Source organism: Carassius auratus, chromosome 47 (genome assembly GCF_003368295.1).
Source record: "Carassius auratus strain Wakin chromosome 47, ASM336829v1, whole genome shotgun sequence".
NCBI classification, from domain to species: domain Eukaryota; kingdom Metazoa; phylum Chordata; class Actinopteri; order Cypriniformes; family Cyprinidae; genus Carassius; species Carassius auratus.
Window position 1 is genome coordinate 7,713,010 of NC_039289.1, and position 21,499 is coordinate 7,734,508.

Genomic DNA, 21,499 nt, shown 5'->3' on the forward strand with positions numbered 1-21,499 from the left:
GCAGAGTTTGAAGAGTCCAGTGATTCAGCTACAGCAGCTCGTTACTCAATTTACAAAAGAATTCAACAGCAAAACATGACGGAAAATTAAGGACGTCACAATTGTACGAAGTAAAACCATGTGAATGGTACCATGGTTACAAAAGTTGACATTGTATTTTGTCGCTATAAAGAAGTGCGCTCATGCATCTGTAAAAGAATTCCCAGCGTCACAAAAAATATCAGAACTTTACAACAAAAATGCACATCAATAACAACAGCATTTGTAAACAGGAAAGAAGAAGAAAAAAAGACTTTGGGTAGCACTTTCCTCAATGTATGTGGTGACTAGTTTCAAGTAGTGTTTAAATTTAAACAGCTGTTGAACAGTAACTGGTTCAAATTTAATGTAACCCAGCGAAATTGTAAAAATAATGACTGTTTTCATACAGGTTTCCCAAAAGATTACACAGTTCAGCTTAAAAAAGAAAGAAAAAAAAACACTTGGTAGTTTCTATGCTGCAATATGAACTGTGATCAGATTTCAAATAATCCTAAACATTAAATAAAATGTTAAATCTCTACTTTAAAAACAAATACGTAAGTAAGACAGAAAAGGGGTTAAATATCTTTTCAAGGCAAAATTCTAACTATTCAGAATTTTCAGTCATTACCAAAGACAAATATCAAGACGTTATTCAAAACACACAGCACACTTGAAGTCATGGACGACAACGATAAACCAAACTGTACGTTTTCTAAATACAAAATATCAAAAACAGTTAAGATAATAAAAATATGCAGAGAAAGCAATGTATTGGTAATGAATTGGTAATGAACAGGCTGATGGTCTTTCTTGCATCAACCATATACTTACAAACAGGTTATTAGGCAAAACGCACAACTTTTCTGACATCCTCCTGTTATTTACTATTATTACAGTATTTCATGATTCGGTTTGAGTACCAGTATCTTGTGATTTAGAAACCATAATTCAAAATTCAGAACTAAATCCTAAAGTACCTGTAATAAATATGAACTCCACAAAAATCTAAATTCAAGACCGCATCACACGCATGAGAATTTGGTCACATTTATCATTGTTATGCAAATATTGGTGGGCAAAATCCAGTCATTTCAATAGGAATCCACACGACTGGGACTTTTCATTGAGATTTTCCCACATTTTGTAACTGGTTCAAGTTAGATGGATTCTGCAAGCTGATCAAGAGAAAGTTGCTTGATTTTAAAGTGACTTCAGAGTGAGCTGTGCTTCATACATCGCTACACTTTTGAAAATGGACCTTTTATTGCCCACAAAATGTCTCTAATCTGACCGCACTTATACTGATAAAGAGCTGCTGTCTATGTAGGCTGTATTAAATCAGTAATGCATGAGATTCCATTAATGAGCTGTCTACCTAAGGAGTAGACAGACCACTAGTATCTGAAACTATATTATTCAAGCAGATAAACTCACTTAAGGCACAACCTTGCATTTAAACAGGAATTTGGGGTTAATATAATTTCAGAACTTCCCTTAAATTGTTCGATTGTTAAAAATAGTACACATATATGGGATCACTTTTACAGTAAATACCTTTGAGCAATGTTATCAAAAAATAAATAAAATAAAGGTAATTCAGACTTTACTCAGAATTGCAAAGATATAAACTTAGAATTCAGACTTAACAATAAATACCGTTTTGTGGCTCTTTAACTCGTGACGGATCACTGTAGCATCTGAACTAATCACTATATCACAAAATAAACTTAAATGATCAGAAGGTGGTATCTTGTTTCATCCGTGGAAAGACGTCGATACCATTTTTCAACTTCAAGTCCACCAACGTTAATCTACCGTATTTTTCGGACTATAAGTCGCATCTGAGTATAAGTCATGACTGCTTCTGAATGTTCAATACATCATGACGAGGAAAAAAAACTAATATATATCGCACTGGACTAGAAGTCGTATTTATTTAGAACCAAGAGAAAACATTACAGTCTCCAGCCATGAGAGGGCGCTCTATGTTTTCAGTGTAGACTTCATGAGCACTGAGTAGTATAGAGCGCCCTCTCGCGGCTGTAGACGGTAATGTTTTCTCTTGGTTAATTTCTCTTGGTTTTGACAAATTAATTTTGATAAATAAGTCGCACCTGACCTGAAGTTGCAGGACCTGCCAAACTATGAAAAAAAGTGTGACTTATAGTCCGGAAAATACGGTAGTCTCCTGTCTGATTGGTTTGTCGGACAAAATGACAGACATGTCCTGCATGTTTTGTGGGTGCCGAGCATTTAACACTGATTGGGAATTTGCATAGTTCATCAGCACTTCGGATTTGTTCAAAGGCTGAAGCACAGTTTCAGGACAGCTTTGAGTTAAACCACTACATTAATAAGCCTGGCTTGAGACAGGGGTCCTAAACTTTGAATGCTTTTACAGCTATATCGTTACCACAGCAGATTACGCAGGAGGGGAGAGGAGAGTCATTAAAGTGTCAGACAGAATGGCACGTGTCCTAAATCACTTTGTTCAACAGCCTAAATAATTCACCGGCCACTAAAGAAACAAGTGCTGGATCTAATGACCACTTCCTGTTTGGTGTAGCAGTACAGCTTTGACGAGGGGACGAGGTAAAGCTTTCTCTAACTTAAACGACTGGAAAGCAGTTGCGCTTGCAAACCCTGCAAATGTCAGTATTCAAGGAGGCTGGTTACATGCAAACATCTGTTCTACCAAACCGTACAAGTTAACAATTTAGGTAGCTAGCTAGAGGTCTTGGTTCACATCAAACCACCATGATAGTAGTCATAGCCATAGATGAAGACACCCTGCATTTGAATATGGCTACTTCCCTATATAGTAATGTAGGCGAAAAACGGTAAGAGAACAGAGTAGTACAACTGAATCCATGTTATTTATAAAACTGGCAAAAAGTACACAGCTTCTCACTACTTCCGACAATATTTTGAAGTGCACATTCAATGGATCATTTCCTATCCCTTGAGGCCATGGAAAAAGAGTCGCGAATGGCAGTGAAGTGACGCAATAAGTCACATGACAATGGCAAAATGGCAGATGGCACACATTCGTATTATAGAAAACAGACTTTTTGAAGGTTAATAAGTTAGCGCCTCATAAAATACAGTAGCTACTCAGACAATAGTTAGGATAATGCTGATACTGCACCCCTTGTGGCAACACTGAGAATGCAACATGTACGTGTTACGTTAGAAATTTCACAACTTTGTGTGAACTTGTGCCTGCTAGATAAAAACGTTTGTGTTCTTTGAGCCTTTGTACAGAATAAGGGGTTTAAAACACATTTATTTATTTGTAACTAAGTATTCCCTTTTGCACTGGGCATTGGCAGCACCAGTGTTTTCACACTTTAATATTCAGAAAAAGAAATCTATATTCTAAGTTTATTAGTTCTTAAAAACATAATTGGGATTTTTCCTCTTGGATAAAAGCATAAACCTGAGAATTGTCATGAAAAAATATATTTTTTTCCCCCCAAAAATAGCAAATTGGCATGGATAAATATCTCTTTATAAGACGTGCTGCATACAAGAGAGTTGTTAGCAAGATAGCCAGCTACAGTGGCACAGTCAGGAAATACTGTGTAAAAGCTAATTAAATCGGTTTAAGGCATTATATTAAGCTGAGATTGCCTGGCTATTTAAATACTTTCGTACCGTTTAGTAAAATATACAGGGAGAAGTCCATCCCTCATCCACAGTGATTTATCGAAACAGTGATTTGAAACTACGCATGTGCAAATCATCTGCTGAATTAAATAAAACTGAATGATAAATGCTGACATAAATCCCTTTAAACCTTACTTTTCGTCCTTTCCAACCAGCAGTTCTGAAAGATACCGTTTGTTTCGGACCGAATGTGAGAAATAAGAGGACCGATTATTCACATTCACTACAAAACACCTTTGCAAACACTTCATGCAATGAGTGCTGGTGTGAGTTCAGAGGATAGCGTGAATATGACAAGAGAAAGATTAGATGTGAGTGTTCTGCCGTTTTCTCAGGATTTGTCCAGGCTGGTGTTGGTTTGAATGTGTGTGGGCTCCTGGTTGCTTTTGAGGTCCATGCTGATGCGACACATGGACTCGATCTCTTCTAGCAAGCCTTCCTCTTGAGACTCACTCCCTCTTGCTGCCATATCGGTCCCCTGGGGCTGGTTTTCTCTCTCCCACGGAACGAGGACTGAAGGTTGTCCTCCTGATCCCTTCTCCTGGGCATGCTCCTGAGAGGGCCTCCGGGTTTTTCTGGAATGGACCTTCTGTCGGCAGAGGCTGCGGCCCGTTGGCGACTGGTTGTCTGGGCTCAGCTGGGAACTGGTGGGAGTGTCAATGTCCCAGAGTAGCGAGAGTTGAATTGTGGGTGTCTCAGGGAGAGTGTTCCTTGGGTTTTTGGAGACCTCTTCATTGGCGACGTCGTTGGGAAGGGAAGGACGGACAGGTAGGGAACGTGAGGGTTGGCGTCGAGGAGAAGGTGGGAGATGCTTACCGTGAACAGCGCTGTCGTCTTGACCCATATTCCATCCACCTTGTTCTCCATTTCCTACTTCACAACCGGCCTGAGCAGGACTACTTCCCAGTGGGGACTTGCCATTTTTCTAGAAACAGTACAAATGACACGCTCACAAGGCCATGTCGTAGTTCATGCACACATTCATCTACAAAGCACTAACAATTGTTAGTAAAAAAGTTGAAATAAATAATTAAAATAATAAAATAAATTCCTCACCGTGGAATTGTAGTCCAGCTCTTCCATTGATCTGAAAAAGTCCAGGCTCTTGGCAGCGGACAGTCGCCCTTGTTCGATGTGGGAAGTACTGAGAGAGTCCAAAATCTCCTCCAGCAGGTTCATCTCACCTGTTTGACTCACTTCAGACTGAAACTCTAAATCAGAGTCATCACTTTCCTCATTGTAGGACACCACCTCCCCGCTGTCCTCAGAGGATATTCTGCACACACACACACACACACACACACACAGTTAACTCAAAAGCCATGTGGGAGGGAAGAAAGCACCAGAGGGCAGTGTTGCCTTGACGAATGGATGATGTTTACCCATAAAAGATTTGAAAAACATACTGTAATAGAATTGAAACACCAACCTGCTGGCTGTGTCATCACTGTTGTCATAACCGTCCAGAAAACACAGGCTCATGTGTGGAGACGACTTTGGATTTTGATGCTAAAACAGAAGATTGACATGTTAAAATCCCACCTAATCTACCAAAGCAACACATTTCCTGAAAGAAACTTTAAATCCCATGTCCCAATTACAGAGCGACAACATTAATTCCGGTCCCCAACGTAAGTGCTCCTTCTGCTAATCCCTTGGCTTTTATAACACACCTGTGTAACATGTTTAATTGGCAAATTAAAAAATTGAAGCATTATAGGGCACAGCTTCATGCTTGGCCCCAGGCTTTAGTGTTTGCCATTAACTAGCAATCCACGAAGCAAACACGCACACGCAAACACGCAGCCACTCACTAAAGTAGCCCATAAACTGCTGTTTGCCACATTATCAAAGCACACTACTAAACCAGAGCCCTTTTACAGAGGCTGGGGAGCGAGAAAAACGTCACGCTATGTTGCCGACTGGACAGGTGGATCAGATCAACTGGTCAAGTCTCGCCGTAATGGCTCGGCCAAGAAGCTTCTTGCCATCTTGGGTATCGCTGCCTGATGAATGGGTTAACCGCCACCCTGTCCATAAAAATAGCTAAGAGATGTGTGTACCGAACACTTTGCCATTGGAATAAACAGGAACACATGTTGGGCACTGATTGCCCCACTCGCTAGTAGCCGGCAGCTATTATGAAAGCGATTACGGGGGGTTCAGGCCTTGAATCCTCCAAAAGGCTTTAATGGATTCCTGTGTCAGGCCCATAAATCTGGCCAGCAAGCCACTTTGGCTCAAGTGAAGGGGCTGGATGCACCTGCAGAACTGTGTCACATTTATTTGGTGTTGGCTGGGTGTGTGTGTTTGCCCTGCAACACTGCTTGCAGTTATGTTGTTCAGAGAGCGGCCCCTCTCTGGTGCTTTCGATGGGCAGAGGTGTTTATTAAAACAAGGTGAGCGCAAGCCCTCTGCAGGATGGCAAAACCAAGCCTGAATCTCAAAAAGGAAACTCTTATCACATACAGTCAGCTATATGAACTTAAAAACAGAAGAAACTGTTAGTTAAATGCTAATTATTTGAAAATGATGTGATGATCATCTGATTTATTTTCATCCAGCCAAGCTGAGTCCTTTGAGATCATTATTAAAAGTAAATATGACCGGTTTGCTCGCACAAATATTGCCGCTACAAGGCTAAAGTGGTTGCTAGGTCACTGAATAGTAGTTGCTAAGGTGTGTTTTGATTGTTTTTAGCATGTTGCTACGCAGCTGCTACCATGCTTGCTACTTTCTTTCTGAACCAAGTCAAAGGAAGCTTATAATTGGCAATATTGGCGTGAAATAATAGTTATAGTAATGATATTCTTAGCAAAAGGCTAATTACGCTTCAAGACAACACAGCAGGGGATGCTGGGACATAAAGTTTTTATTAAATGTTATAGGGTTTGTAAGTCTGCATCATTAATCAAAATAAGCGCTGCAGGAACAAAAGCAAAAGAATAGTTTAAAACATTTTAAAATTAAGCATTAATATTGTAATTTTATAGTTGTACTTATAGTTGTTTCAGTGTAAACACCAAATATGGGAATCTTTGAAAACGGTGACGTCATGCGTGTGCATAGTACGTGTTAGTTTTTTTTCATTTTAGGTATGTAGACATGCACAGTACATGCCGATTTTTTAAGGCAATCACGAACAAACATAGACAACAATGGCGGAGTACATGGTACTGTTGTTGCTGCTGAAGAGTTTAACACTTCTTCAGTGTGGATTTACTTCACTAATATTACAACAGCATAGACGCATAATATACAACATAAAGTGATCACTTCCCTAAAGGTACTGTTTACTAACAAGGTGACATCGCCAACTACTGGCCTGGCATACGTAATGCAGCGTTTTTGGCCATTTTAGTGGATGTGTGTAAATCGTTTTGAAAATGTTATTGTGTATATGTGGCCTCAAAGATTTTTTTTTTTTTATTACAATGTATAATGCATTTATAGTACTATTTTATTAAGTAATAACAATAAGAACAATTATAACTTATTATTATTATAAAAATTATACTGACATCAGTCACAATTTTAAATAAAGCAAATTTTAAATCACAATTTTTAAAAAGAAAAATAGCACTTAAGATTGTTTCTACAATCGTAATAGTAAATAGCAATGCTTGTCTTAGCAAATCGCTAATAATGCTCTAGGATGACACCGCAGAGAATGCTAGGAGAAGTAACATTAAGACAAAGTCGGCCCTAAACTTTACCGCCACTTCATTCTTTCCAAAGTATGTTGTGAAACAAAGTCAAAGGCCAGAAACCGAATCAGGAAATAAAATAAAATAAAATAATAAAGGCCTTTCGAGCCACTGTTCCGAAACAGACCAAAACCGCTGATTTGGAAAAACAAGGAGACATGTCTATTTGCTTCTTTTACGTGTATCCTAAATCAGCACGGACATATTGAGCCGCCATAGGTCAACGTCTGCTCCTTAAACTGCCTTTTCAAATCCACACGGAAAATGGGCTGTCTTCAGTGGAGACTTTAAAACCATTAAAACTTCATCTCTCTTGTCAGGGCAGGCTGTTTTAAGAGAAAATCCCATTTTGCTTTTAGCGTGGCCAAGATGTAAGCAGCAGCAACAGGGCTTTGCATTGCAGCCAATCGTCTCGTCGATTTAATAGCCAGGCTTACATTATATATTTCATATGCTATTTCAGACCAGGCACTGATCTCATGCTCTTGGCAGGCTATGGAAAGGGAAGATATGCCTGGAAAATGCAAACAAAACCCCTGCGCCTCCAAGCCAAAACTTAAGCCAGCATCTGTTGAGCTATTCAAGCAGTTCCTCTTTAAACAAAGCCCAGGACCCGTTTTTAGGCAACTTCCCTCCAACTGGCTCCAACTAAAAGCTAATTTCTGAATATAAGAGCAGGAGAACGCAAGAAAGAGTCTGGATGTGTGTGTCATTCGTGAGCATCCAGTAGGTGGCACTTTGGTTACAGCCGAGAGGGACTCCTCTCCGCCTGTGAGCTTTTACATCTCCGTCTCATCAACGTCTCATGCAGATGTGCAGCTTCTCTCTGTTTGCAGCAAAACGTCCACCGGCTTTTTCTCCATTTGTACGTCAATGTTTTTTGACACCCAACGAATCCATCTTGACGCTGGCAGTCCTCCAGTCCTACACAGTTTCACAAAGCTCTCGCTGGGAGCTCCATCTCAAACGTTCTCGCATTCATGCATCCAAACAAACCATGAACCCTGTGTGAGATGAGTTTAGAAAAAAGAAGCCATTTCTAAATATAACTTCACTATGAAATGGCACGCATGTAGACAAACGCATTTGAAAGAATTTCAAGTAAACAATGCCCATTTTACCACTGTGGCTCAATTTTGAATGAAAAAGTACATTCAATAAGAAAAACCCAGGAAAATAGTTTTCATTATTTTGAAATATCAAAAATAAAAAAAAATCTATCTTTGAAATAATAATGAATAGTGTAAAATATGAGCAAGAACATTATGGGTTTAATCGACAGTGCTTTGTGCCATAATGTTGACTATAACATCTATTATTTTAAAAATGACATTATTTCCCTACTCTTTAAAAAATGTATTTAAAAATATAGGTTACAGTGAAGACATAATGGAAGTGGATGGAATCTGTAAATATTAAAACACTCATTGTTTCAATAGTACAGCCACAAAATGTGAGTGTTAACATGATCATGACAAGTTCCTGATTTCTTTTTATTTATTTTAAGAAAACGAGGGATAGCTTGCATTTGGACCTGGAAATATTCTTTAAGAAATTAAATCGGATTTATTTAGATTTCCCGACTTGAAGAGTTTCACAGCTGTAACGCGATCGTGTTTACAGTGGTCACTGCTTAGGGCGGTATGTAAATGGAGGTGGAAGCTCATAAGCCGGAGCAGGAAGTGTGTATGAATTATACACAACTTGAACAGAGCTTTTTGGACTCTTTAATATGCAGTGCTGCTGAACTGGCCACGGCTATAGGGGATCCATCTGCTGGCTTCATCCAGAGTGTGTGTGTGTGTGTGTGTGTGTGTGTGTGTGTGTGTGTGTGGAGTCATTCCCCAGAGGCTGTGTGCCACTCAGAGGAGGCAGCCTCAACACACACACCCCCATAGCTTCAGATGCGGGAATAAGCAGGAGATAGAGATCAGCTCCACTCTGCCCCAGGCCCTGCTACTGACACCCAGTCTGGCTTTCACAGCCCCTCAGGCTCCACCTGAACACCAGCCCCCTGTACTGTACACTGTAGACTCAGAAAACACTGCTAAACTTTTCTGTATTCATATTATGTATTTATATTATACTTTTGTTCAATTTTGTGTTCAATAAGTATAATTATTAAAAATGTAGTTTTATACTAAATTATTAAAATAATGTTTTTTAAATGTTCATAATCCTTAAAAAATTTTCAGTGGTACTTTGCAATTTAGACTGCAGAAGGCACAATCAACCAATCAGAAACTAAAATGTATACATTGCTTTTTATTGTTTTCCCACATTAGCTGAGAGATGATTTCATCTGGGATCTCTCTTTCCTCTCGCATTATAATAAAATAAATTCAACGTAAATCAGTGCTTCATATCCATTTTTTTATTTAGAATGTCAAGTCTTTATTGCACTGGGGTCCTGATCACTTTGTCTGGGTTTATTTTGAGTCCTAAAAAAAAAAAAATCTAGAAAACGGTTTTAAATAAATCTTTTAATTAGTTTTTTCAACCCTTCTTGTTTTTTTATTAAAATTACAAAATGCTAAACTTAAGCATTTCCACAAATGTTCTCATATTTTTGGGCACTATTCCAGTTTATAAGACGCTTCAGGTCTCATTATACTCCAGCGTTTCTCCCATTTTAATGAACACCAGCAGAAGTCTGTTAAAGAAAAGAGCACGTTGGCCTGGCGCTGAGACCCCGTCACCCGGTGCTCTTTTGTTCTCTGTTAGACGGTAACGAAGACTGAACCGTGCAGCGGATTGATTTACTCATTGATCGTGTGGAGGGTCTTTGTCGTCCACTCTGGTGCACAGACACAGCAAAACATGCGCATGTATGTGATGAGTCTGAGAGCTCTGATAAAGCCGAGGGGGGACGGGTGAGTGGAGGGAGTCGGCCGCCACCTTTAAGAAAAGCTCTAATTGGAGAAACTCTGTCTCTACACCTTTTCACGCCACCTATTCCGTTCTCTCCACCTCTCCCCGACAACAAGGATGCAACTAATAGCCACGCTAATTAAGGGCTGGATGGAAGCCAGCGGTCATGATGGCGTGCAGGCGGGGAGAGATCAGGCCAGCCGTGGCTTCTGTCCAATGCCCTTCTGACACGGGGTGTGGAGGTGTGAGCATGTAAGGGCAACAAGGGCTGGCTGTGCATGCCGGAAGTGTAGCAGAAGTGAGATCTTTTTACAGCTAATCAACACTTGGACCATTCAGCTCTGCATTTTTGATCAACATTCGTGTTGCTGAGCTACAGTTGTTGAAAGCCTCAGTAACGAGAGTGACGGTTCCTTCATGATCCTGGTCGACTGCAGATGAATGTGTGTCGGACTAGGCTATTTAGAATTGGCTTGTACCTTTGTCTGTTAATACAATATCTTGTATTTTAAAAAAACATTTGATATCTTTAATGCAGTCATGAAGTCAATGCTGGACACTTGTTGACTGCTATTCCTTTAACAGCTGGTTTAATATTTAAAAAAATAATAAACTTAAAATAGACAAGCATTAGCATTCAAAAGTTTGGACTCAGATTGTTTTAAAAGGACTCTTTATATATATATATATATATATATATATATATATATATATATATATATATATATATATATATATATATATATATATATATATATATAAATATATTCATTCAGCAAGGACAATAAATTGAAATAAAAGCGACAGTAAAGAAATGTATTGGGCTAATAAATACTGTTCTATTATATTTTTGATTCATCAATATATATATATATATATTTAAAAAATATGATAAATATTTCTTGAGCAGCAAATCAGCATATTAGAATGTTTTCTGAAAGATCATATGACACAGAAGACTGGAGTAATGATGCTGAAAATTCAATTTTGCATTTCAGGAAAAAAAATCACATTTTAACATATATTAATGTAGAAATTATTATAATATTTAAAGGTTTTTACGTTTTTACTGAATTTCTGATTAAATAAATGCAGCCTTGGTGAGGACCGTAGACTTCTCTTAAATAATAATAATATAATATATATATAATATAATATAATCCTAATGTTTTGAATAATATAAATATAAATGCAAGTAAATATATAAATGTACAATATATAATGTAAATAAGTACGGTTGAGGAAGAGGGCAGATTGATGCAGAAAAGGCATCATGGGATAGCCAGGCGCATGGCCTCATGGTTTCAGGTGTCAGTATGAGGGACAGAATAGGAAGGTGCATGTGTGTTTGAGCTTTTTGGGGATAAAAGGTGTGTTAGGGTGCAAAGAGAAGAAAACCTACAGCTGCCTAGTTATAACTATAGCTAGGACACAATTTACAAAGATTAATGGCCACATATCATGAAAAACTAAAGTTTTCTAAACACTAAAATATATGGCGCCTATTGAGTATGAACTACGTTTGGAAGTCTAATCTCTCTTCCAGTTAAAACAGAGCTAATTTAAATATGGATTTAAATGCTATTAAAGCAAAAAAAAAAAAGGTTAATTTAATGTGAAAGAAACACTAAAATATGCTTTTATACACTAGAAAGATACAGTCTTTTACCTAGTGCTACATCAAAACCGCAGCCTCGTTGCCAGTCCAAAAACCAGTGGCCTATTTCTGTTGGAAATGGAGAAAGGCCAGTGAATGGTATGAATCCAGGCCACCTCCTGCTTCTATGGGGGGCTCACCGCTTCCCTGCCTGGGCTTGGCAACACATCACTGCATCACACACGCAAGACACACACTACACACAGCCGCTTTAGCAACAGCTGCCAATCAAGCCGCCCCACGTCGGCTCGGACTTACTGGTGTGCAAATGGGCGCTTCTTTCAGAGCGGACTGTCCGTGAACCCCTTCCCTGTGTTTGTGTGAAAGATTGTGTACGTGCTCACCGCTATCCTCTGAAGTCTCCTGGGTGAGAGGCTTTTAGTGCTGGTGGGAGAACCTGCACAGTACGGGCTTTCCTCCTCCTCAGCGTCCTGTGGAGGAGCAAAAAAAGAAAGAGAAACCATGCATAGTGCATTCTTAATATGTACCCAAATTTGTCAGTGTTTCCAACATTCTTAAAAAAAAAAAAAAAACTTATTTTACTTTCCACAGAAGAAGAAAAAAAAAGTAACGTATTTTCCCACTTTTTTCATAGTTTGGCTGGTCCTGCGACTTATATACAGGTGCGACTTATATATCAAAATTAATTTGACATGAACCAAGAGAAATGAACCAAGAGAAAACATTACCGTCTACAGCCGTGAGAGGGCGCCCTCTCGCGGCTGTAGACGGTAATGTTTTCTCTCGGTTTCTGGTTCTAAATAAATGCGACTTATAGTCCAGTGCGACTTATATATGTTTTTTCCTCATCATGATATATTTTTGGACTGATGTGACTTATACTCAGGTGCGACTTATAGTCCAGAAAATACGGTAATGAGATTTTTTTTTTGCCATTTTATAAAGTTCTGAAAATTTGTGGGCGAAAAACCAATCACTTTAATAGGAATTTGCACTATTGGGAGGTTTGAGTGTAAGTTAACGAGCTCTTCATGCAGATTTCACTGCTGACACGATTTTTTTACTCGTGAATACCTGTAAAGTATCAACAGAATTTCCCTTTGTGACTGGAGCTTTCCTCCACTTTATTTCCTCCACATTTCTTAATATTTACTTATTTTTATTGTGTGCAATTTGTTAGTGTGTTGTTTAGCTTTTTCAAAATATTTTTTTGTGTTCCACAGAAAAAGACATTTATTATTATTTTTTTTTTATTAATTAAGGTGCTCGTTGCTCTACGAATTTTTTCCAGTCAAAATCTGTGAACTTTGGCTGGTGAAATCCAGTCCAGTGATGGCAAAGAAGTTCCCTATACAGATTTCCCTCATATTCAAGTTAAAGTTGATGCTTCACGCATTTATTTTTTGCTTGTGAAATTTTGGCAAAATTGCCCTAATGTGACAAGCATCCTGCTAAAAAAAAAAAAAGAATGGGGAAACTGAGAAATCACACTTAATACTTGTACCCAGTTTTATCGTGTGCAATTTGCTATGCTACAAGCCCATTTGAGCCTTGTACCGCATGATTATTTATACGAACACACACGTTCAAATCTGTTTTGGTGTAGCTGAAGCCGAGCAGAAGCAGCGTATCAACTGTGAGAGGTCTCGTCTCCTCTGGGCTGCCTTTTCAAGCTCCTGGCCTGACAGTTCACGCCACATTTGCCTTATCAAAGACATCAGTGTTATGGAAACATACATCTCGTTACATTAGTTTTGAAGAAATCACTCGCACGCTGATGAAATATGCAAAAAATATGAAAGGTGGTGCTGGGGAGGGGGGTTGACTTGACAGCCCATCGCCAGAGGCGCACTTGTTAGAAATGTACTCTCCTGAACAAAGCGCTAAGCAGGTTTCACAAGCCATTTAAAACCCTAAGCGCGAGCCATGGGTGAAGTCACGAGATCCATCTTAAATAGTGTGTGTGCATGAGCCTGTATGAGTGTGAACGTGAGAGACTGTGAGCGGCCTATCCAGACAGCATTTCTGGGGATCAGTTAGATGCTTTTGAACGCCCAATATATACCGTTTTGACAGAATGAGAACTCTGAATAACTCACCTTTTGTGTAATCTTGTCCTTCATGTCGCGTATTTTCCGTTTCGCATGATTTTTGGCCTTTCAAAAGAGAGAGAAAAGCTACTCAATAGGTGAACTACGAAATTTGGGAAAATCAAACCATAACCAACAATGAAATGTTTAAAAAGGGAGAAGCTAAATCACATTAAAGGGATAGCTTAAGTTTACACAAAAACAAAAAATTTCTATTCACCCTCATGTAATTTCAAACCTGTATGACTTTATTTCTTCTGAAGGGCATGATAGAAGATATTTTGAGAAATGTCTGTGTTTTTTCCATACAATGAAATTCAATGGGCTCCAGAACTGTTTGGTTCCAAACCGTTTTGCACAAAAGAAATCAAGCTACTGTCACATTTACCATTGTCTGGCTAAATTTAGCAGGCGAAATCCAGTTGTTTAAATAGGAATCTGCTGGCATGCTGGTATGCAAACTATGTTTTCACTTGTATTTAAATTAGATGTACAAATTATCGTGTTGACCAACAGAAAGCTGTATAGTTTGAAAGTGAACTTTAGCAGAATTTTAACTGATCTTTTTAAAAGTTACTCTTTGGCAAAACTTTTGCTAAATTCTGATTAATTTCGCTAATGTGACCACACAACTACACTGCAATTCTAGTAATCATAATCCCCATCTTCTTATCCTCATAAAACACAGTGATGTAGGTCAGTAGGAGACAGTAAACAGCTGGAAAAGAAAATCCATATGTAACAGTATATTGAATCCAGACTTCTGTCTTAAAGGGGAAGCGGTCCAATATTCGTCCTGTCTGCCATTCATATTAATCAAACAACAGTGAGAGAAAATCTCCACTGCTCTTCACTAAATCACTTTTGTAACTTTATTAAGAAATAATAATTATACATTTATATACATGTATAGAATCTATACATAATGAACATATTATTTATATCTAACTATCTATCCATCTATCTATCCATCAATTGATAGATCATTATCGTGATATAAGATTTTGGTCATATCGCCCACCCCTAAAAGAAAGCAACACCATTTTCAAATGACATGAGGGAGAATAAAGCACAATAAACCATACTGTAATATAATGTTGTCAAAAGTACCGACCGTGATGCAATTCGGTAATGAAATTTTGGTGGGAAATTGATGTTTTTAAAATTTCAGTACCAAATGGCATCGCGGTCGGTACTTATGACAACACTACTGTTATCCCACATCTGCTTATAGCAAATATATAGTTTTATATATAAATATGTATAGTATTTACTATATATTATGTACTATATATTGTATAGTTTTTTATTTTTTTTAATCTAAGGCTGGAACAAACTTTTCACTGTGAACTTACCAACTGAAGGTTTTTCACAACTGGCTTTGCTCTCTGCCGCTATGGAGAAGAGAACAGTTAGCTGAGAACATACGCATTTTCAGAGAACGTGCCAGCATTTTCCGTAAGAATTTAGATGAATAAATCTCACGTTTACTGTCACAAATCATTAACGGCTGAATAAACACCTTCTTCATGTTTTGCCCCAAAACAAAACACCTTTGTCATTAAAGCAAACTATTAAACAGTTCTGGTCCTTTTATACAAGTGTGGCACCAGAGAGAGTGACGCTCATAGCATTGAATGCTATGTTCTTGTCTGATTTCATCTCTCGTTCCTGGATAACATCGGTCTTTACCGGATGAATGCTGCAAGGCTAACACGCCAAACCTCTGAAATGCGCCGGGTGCTGCCGAGTTTACATCCCAAAGCCTTGACCGACATGACGGCGCCGCGGCCCTTTCTAACGGATGTGTGTCAGTCAGAGGATGTGAACTTTACACAAAACCTTTTGAAAAAGGCACTCCAGAGAACTAATTCGGCTCCGGCTGACGGACAGAAGGAAGGGAGAGAACGCAAAGAGACAGTCAAAAAGAAAACACGCGCGAGAGACAGCACGGAGAGAGGTGAGAGGAAGACAGCAGAGGGAAGGAGAGAAGAAAAGAGGGCTTTGCTTTTGTTCAATCTATCAAGTAATGGCTGTGTTTCCTGCCAGAAGTCTCATGTCATCTCCAATGACTGGCTGTCACATCATATCAAGCCTGTCTCAACGTCTTAACTGTCCCATGCCGCGGTTTTCACCATCTTCTCTGGCATCGCATCTCCACTTTCAAGCGATTCGCTCAACTAGATCCGTTTCTTCACCTCATAACCAACAGGAAATAATAACGGCGCTCCGCTGCTTTGGGCTTAATTATTCAGCTAAAATTAACATTAACATTATGAGCAGAAAAACTAAGAATTGCCTGCTGCTTACCATCTTGGTGTGAATCCACTGCTGATAAGACCTCGAATTACCTAAAAAACAGGGAGTGTTAATATTCAATTCAGAATAAAATATTATTCAGAAAAAAAAATGTATAAGATTAATAAGATTATATGTATTATATGTATTATATGTATAAAGTTTATATGTATTATATGCATTATATGTATAAAGTTTTGGGTCTGTAAGAAAAAAATTATACTTTATTCAGCAAGGATGAGTTAAACTGATTAAAAGTGACAGTAAAAACAATGCAACAATGTGACAAAATATTTTATTTTAAATGTTGTCTTTTGAAATTTCTATTCATAAAATGAAATAAAAATTTACAACACTGAAAATAATAAGACGTTTTTTGAGCACTAATTCAGCATATTAGAATAATTTATGAAGGATCATATGACAATGAACTCTAAAATTCTATTTTACAATCCCAGGAATAAATACATTTTAGAATACATAAAAAAAATAAAAAAAAAAATACTGTTTTTACTGTATTTTTGATCAAACAAATGCAGCATTGGTGAGCATAAGAGACGACTGTGCACAAAATATTCTGAATGGCAGTGTATGTATATTCAGAAATATATTATAGCTTCATTATTTTGATTCATAGTGTCACAGATTATAAATAACATTTAATTTTTAAATAAAAGAAAACTTAATGTAGTCTAAAGCTTAGTGAATCAGCTATTCTGTCAACTAGACAAAAGAAAGAAGCTAATTTAAAAATTAAATATCTCTTATGGACCTTTTTGTAATTTTTTATTTTAATGCCTGACAACTGCTCCCTTCTTATTTGTATGGAAAAGAGCAGTATGGACTCTCTTCAATATTTCTTATTTCTGTAAGCCAGTCAGAAAATGAGTAAATTATGACAAATTTCATTTTTGGCTACTTCCATTCAAATCTTCCATTGTTTAATGTTATTACAGCTACTGTTCCCTCAGAGTTGAAGTCATACGAGTGTGTGTGAGCCGTTTTCACTCTTTGAAAGATGGAGAGGTGGCACTCACTTCTACAGAAGCCCCCCGCTGTGATCTCCTCTTCATAGACGTCTGTAAAGCCCCTTCCTGCATTTAATTTGGCCAGTCTGCCTTCAATAAACTGCCGTCATAAATTAAAGTATCACAGGTTATTAAGGAAGAAGGGGGATGGAGAACAACAGCAAAACAATTCCATCTAGACTGCTCTAGACGTGGTCACTGTGTGTAATTTACAGCAGGTGATGGATTAGCACGGCAGAGGAGAATGTTGTGTGAGCAATGCCTTTTGGGAAGTTTAATTTCCTCTCGTCACGTCGAGGACATGTAAGGGATCTAATAAATATGCCTATTAAAAGTAGGCCTATAATATTTATTTGCAAATAGTTTTAAGTATAGCGGAAATAAAAAGTCTAATCTAATATAAAAAGTACCAGACAAATTCATTAAAACAGTTCTTTTCATATTTTACCAGCACATACCTGCTGTATATGTATAAAATGTTTGCATTAAAAATAAAGTATATAACTTATTTCATATTGCATACACAATTTACATTGACAATGTTTACATATGTCTAAATTTATACAGTTTTAGAATTGTACAAGCATGTTTGTGTATGAAGTCATACATTTATGTAACGTTTGTAGCACAGAATGGTTACGCGTCAATATTTAATACTGAGGGTTAGGGGTTTTACTTTGAGTGAAGCAATAGTGATAGTCATTGTAGTGAACATCACTAACAAATCACATGTGCTTCTTGATTTTTGAACCATTTTGGAAAACATTAATTTATTAGGACCATTGTAGTAGGCCAGAACAGGTCTCAGGTGTCCCCGTAACTGGGTAAGGACCTCTCTAGGGGTCACACCTTTCATTGGACTCTGCTACAGGGTAACTTCATTACAATCTCGTAATGAGTGATGAGACCACAGGATTCAGCCTCAGAAACGCTACAGCCCAATTACAGCATGTGATCAGGCCAAATTAACACCCATCCGAAACCTCGTCCCTCCGTATCGGGTTACAGACACACTTTCGTCCCATTAATTGGACACTGCTCTGACCTATCTGCTTGTTTTGGAGATATTTTAAGACTAGTATCTTTGAAAAAACACTTGATGATGAAGATGTTGTTTACTTTCTAAAACAGCATTTATATTTTTAACCTTAGACAAGAAATGTTGCCGAATGGTATGTTCAGGGTAAATGCATCGAACGTGTATAAAATTATACTAGTGAATGAAGTTATAAGTTCTTTCCACATTTTTCCAGCCAGTGTTGCCTCGATTTGTCCATTGTTGAATGTGGCACCACATTCTTTAAAAATGGCTTTTTAATTGGATTTAGAACAATTTGTGGATAGTTTTTATTATGTGTTATGCCAAAAAAACCCAATGAGAATGTGCAACAGTAATGATAATTCATAGCAATAGAGAGCAAGGTCCCAATGCTTTTGTGGATCTGCTCACCCAAATCCTCTGTAACGGACACATATTTAACGACTTACCGTCGTTTGGCAAATAAACAATTCACGGACAGTAACATATGTATTCCCAACATTTTATTATGTAAAGCTTTTTGTTACACCTCAATTGAGAAGGGAATTCATAGTAACGTTTCCGCAGCACTGTTCGCTCGCAAAAAAAACCAAATGGGATCGCGAAATGGGGTTTAGCGAAGTCAAAGCACATTTCTGCCATTTCTATAATAAAAGCTTTGTGATCTTCATGTTCAATTATGACATGAACAAAAGGCAGCATTGCTAGCTGGGGAAACGTTTCCAAGCAACTAAATTTGCTGAACGAAACAATGCAGCAAAAGCACTGCGTCTGAAGGGTAGTGAGAGGGTAGTGATGAGAGTCCGGAGGAAGAACTGGTTAACCTGGACCCGTGCAGACAGGGAAATGGGGAGATGCCAGAGCGCTGCAAGCTCTCTCTCATTGGCAGGGAGATCGTGAGTTAGCATCAAGCGCTGGAAGACGTGGAAGGGGCCGGGGGAGGGGTTAGGAGACAGAAAGCAGGTCGTCATTGACAGACTTCCCCCGCAATCTCTTGGCAGCCAGCCTCTACTCGTTTTTAGGCAGGGCTGGCCTCCAAGCGGATGTGGTTCATGGTCAGAACAGGGCACAGCAGTGCTGGCCTTTTGCAGTACAGCCAAGTTGGAGATAAGATCCCAAAGCTACTGCACAGGCGGGAGGTGGAGATGTCTTTGAACTGCTGGTCACTATCTGGGTTTTGGAGGGAACGTTAGGCGGATGGTGCATCAAGACGGAGATATGATTAAATGTGCTCGTTCTGGGTATAAATTAAGACTAAGGAAACAGACTCAAATACCATGGTTATAAATAGAGCTGGAGGGAGCATTGGTTCAAGTGTATGCAAGATTCCCTAAGAGTTACTGTGTTACAATATGTTGAAAGGCATATCTATATAAAAATGACACACTTGTCAACTAAAAGAAAACATTGCAAATGTGGTTTTGAGTAATTTATGGTTGAGGCGGAAAACTGTTTCCACTCGTTTCCACTCTACCTGCTTGAAGAGTTGCAGGTTCACGGCCATCTCAAGGAAACTTCTCATGGTGCTGGAGCGGTGTGCCACGAAGCTCTTCTCGCAGAATGTGATTGGCTCTCCCTGGGGATGAGAAAGCTCTTTTTAATGACTATAGACAGTCCGCTATTGTCTTAAACGACTGAAAACAGTGCTGCTTCATCCGAGACTCATAGACAGATGTTTTGTTTGACTGCGCTCGCTTGTTTATCATCATCACCCGTTGCAATCAATTACATCATTTCAATTTCTCCCCAAGTCGCATGAAAATAAAACAAAAAATAGTTGCCAGGAGAGAACTAAGGCTTGATAGGAGCACACACTTTGTCTGTATGTGTCAATGAGAGAAGTTTTGACATCCTGTGGGTTTGAAAATGGATTTCAAGACAAATTTTTAATAAAACCTTTTCTGCGCTAATTCCATTGTATTGTTATGTTGAAAGCGACTATGTAAGAATGGTTTGAAGAACAATTTTTACAGAAATTTGATCTTGTCTGTATGTTTACTACATGTAAAGCTATTTCTATATAAACTGCACAGAATATAAATGGTTCTATTTTTAATTGAACAGTATTCACAGAAATTTGTACTTGTATGTCAACTACTCAACTATTTGTAAAACTATTCTTATACAGATTACACGGCACTGTTGCAATGAATGCAAATATTTATGTACGAATGGTTTTGAGAACAATTTTAACTCAACTTCGTTCTGGTTGTTTAATTGCATTTAATTGCATGCGACTATTTATGCAAGTAAAGTTTAAAAAACAAATTTCAAATAACTCCTGCTTGTTTTTACATAAACTATTAGTAATTGAATAATTTAACTTTTTTTTTTTTACATAAATATAATTTATTATTAATAATAGATTGGTTTTACTAACAATTTTCATAGAAACTCAACATGCTTATGTGTATCATTTGTAAAACCCCTCCTTCTTATCACACTGAATTGAGGATGATTACATGCATTTTAACAGAAATTAATTCTGCATGTGCTTTACGAACAAGTCTCAGTAGCAAGAAAAGCCAACAATTCTAGCAACCTTTTTTCGTTTTAATTATGGTCCAATTCTAAATTTGTATAATTCACTTTCACAGCAACTAAATGGCGTGGTTTGCACATTTATTACCATCCTTCCTTGTGCTTGGGGGTCAATAGCAAAAGAGCCCCATGAGGTATTGCACTACAATGACCTATATAAGTCCATGATTGCCAACTCTTGCATGGAAGCTAATTATGATTTCCCTGCATTGTTTCATTTACAGCTCAGTTAGATGTCGCCATTCTGCTAAGACGCTGATGGGAAAGCATATGAGCTCCATAAAGCAGAGCGGTATTTCACACAGATGATTCGTTGCAAATGGAGAACCTCTTTAGAAATGCAGCACACAGAAGAGAAGCCATTATTGTAGAACATGACAGTAATGCTGGTGAAATACTGGGTGTGTCAAATCAAATACCGCTATCCTATTTCAGAAGCATACAGGAATTCAAGAAGGGATGCTCTGAAACGATGCATAGATTATGAATTTAATTATAAAAGATTGCAACTTGTTTTCAGCTAAATAGCTCTGCAATGCTGTCATTTCAGAGACCTAAGGGTGTTTTTTTTGGTCTCAGTAATAACAAAGTGAAATATTAATCAAAATAAAACA

At 38.0% G+C, this 21,499-nt stretch overlaps 1 protein-coding gene across 3 annotated transcripts in view; it reads right to left on the reverse strand.

Moving 5' to 3' along the window:
• Window positions 1–3,518: 3,518 nt before the first annotated feature.
• Window positions 3,519–21,499, reverse strand: part of dennd1b (DENN/MADD domain containing 1B) — an 89,450-nt gene continuing 71,469 nt past the window's right edge. For all 3 annotated transcript variants that reach the window (XM_026236022.1, XM_026236023.1, XM_026236024.1), the window contains 9 exons: window positions 19,819–19,920; window positions 17,315–17,405; window positions 16,290–16,330; window positions 15,335–15,373; window positions 13,989–14,045; window positions 12,273–12,359; window positions 5,123–5,202; window positions 4,750–4,969; window positions 3,519–4,618 (listed from right to left, as the gene is read on the reverse strand). In XM_026236022.1, the coding sequence (XP_026091807.1) occupies window positions 4,025–4,618; window positions 4,750–4,969; window positions 5,123–5,202; window positions 12,273–12,359; window positions 13,989–14,045; window positions 15,335–15,373; window positions 16,290–16,330; window positions 17,315–17,405; window positions 19,819–19,920 (1,311 nt within the window). In that variant the 3' untranslated portion in view covers window positions 3,519–4,024. The remainder of the gene's footprint in view (window positions 4,619–4,749; window positions 4,970–5,122; window positions 5,203–12,272; window positions 12,360–13,988; window positions 14,046–15,334; window positions 15,374–16,289; window positions 16,331–17,314; window positions 17,406–19,818; window positions 19,921–21,499) is intronic.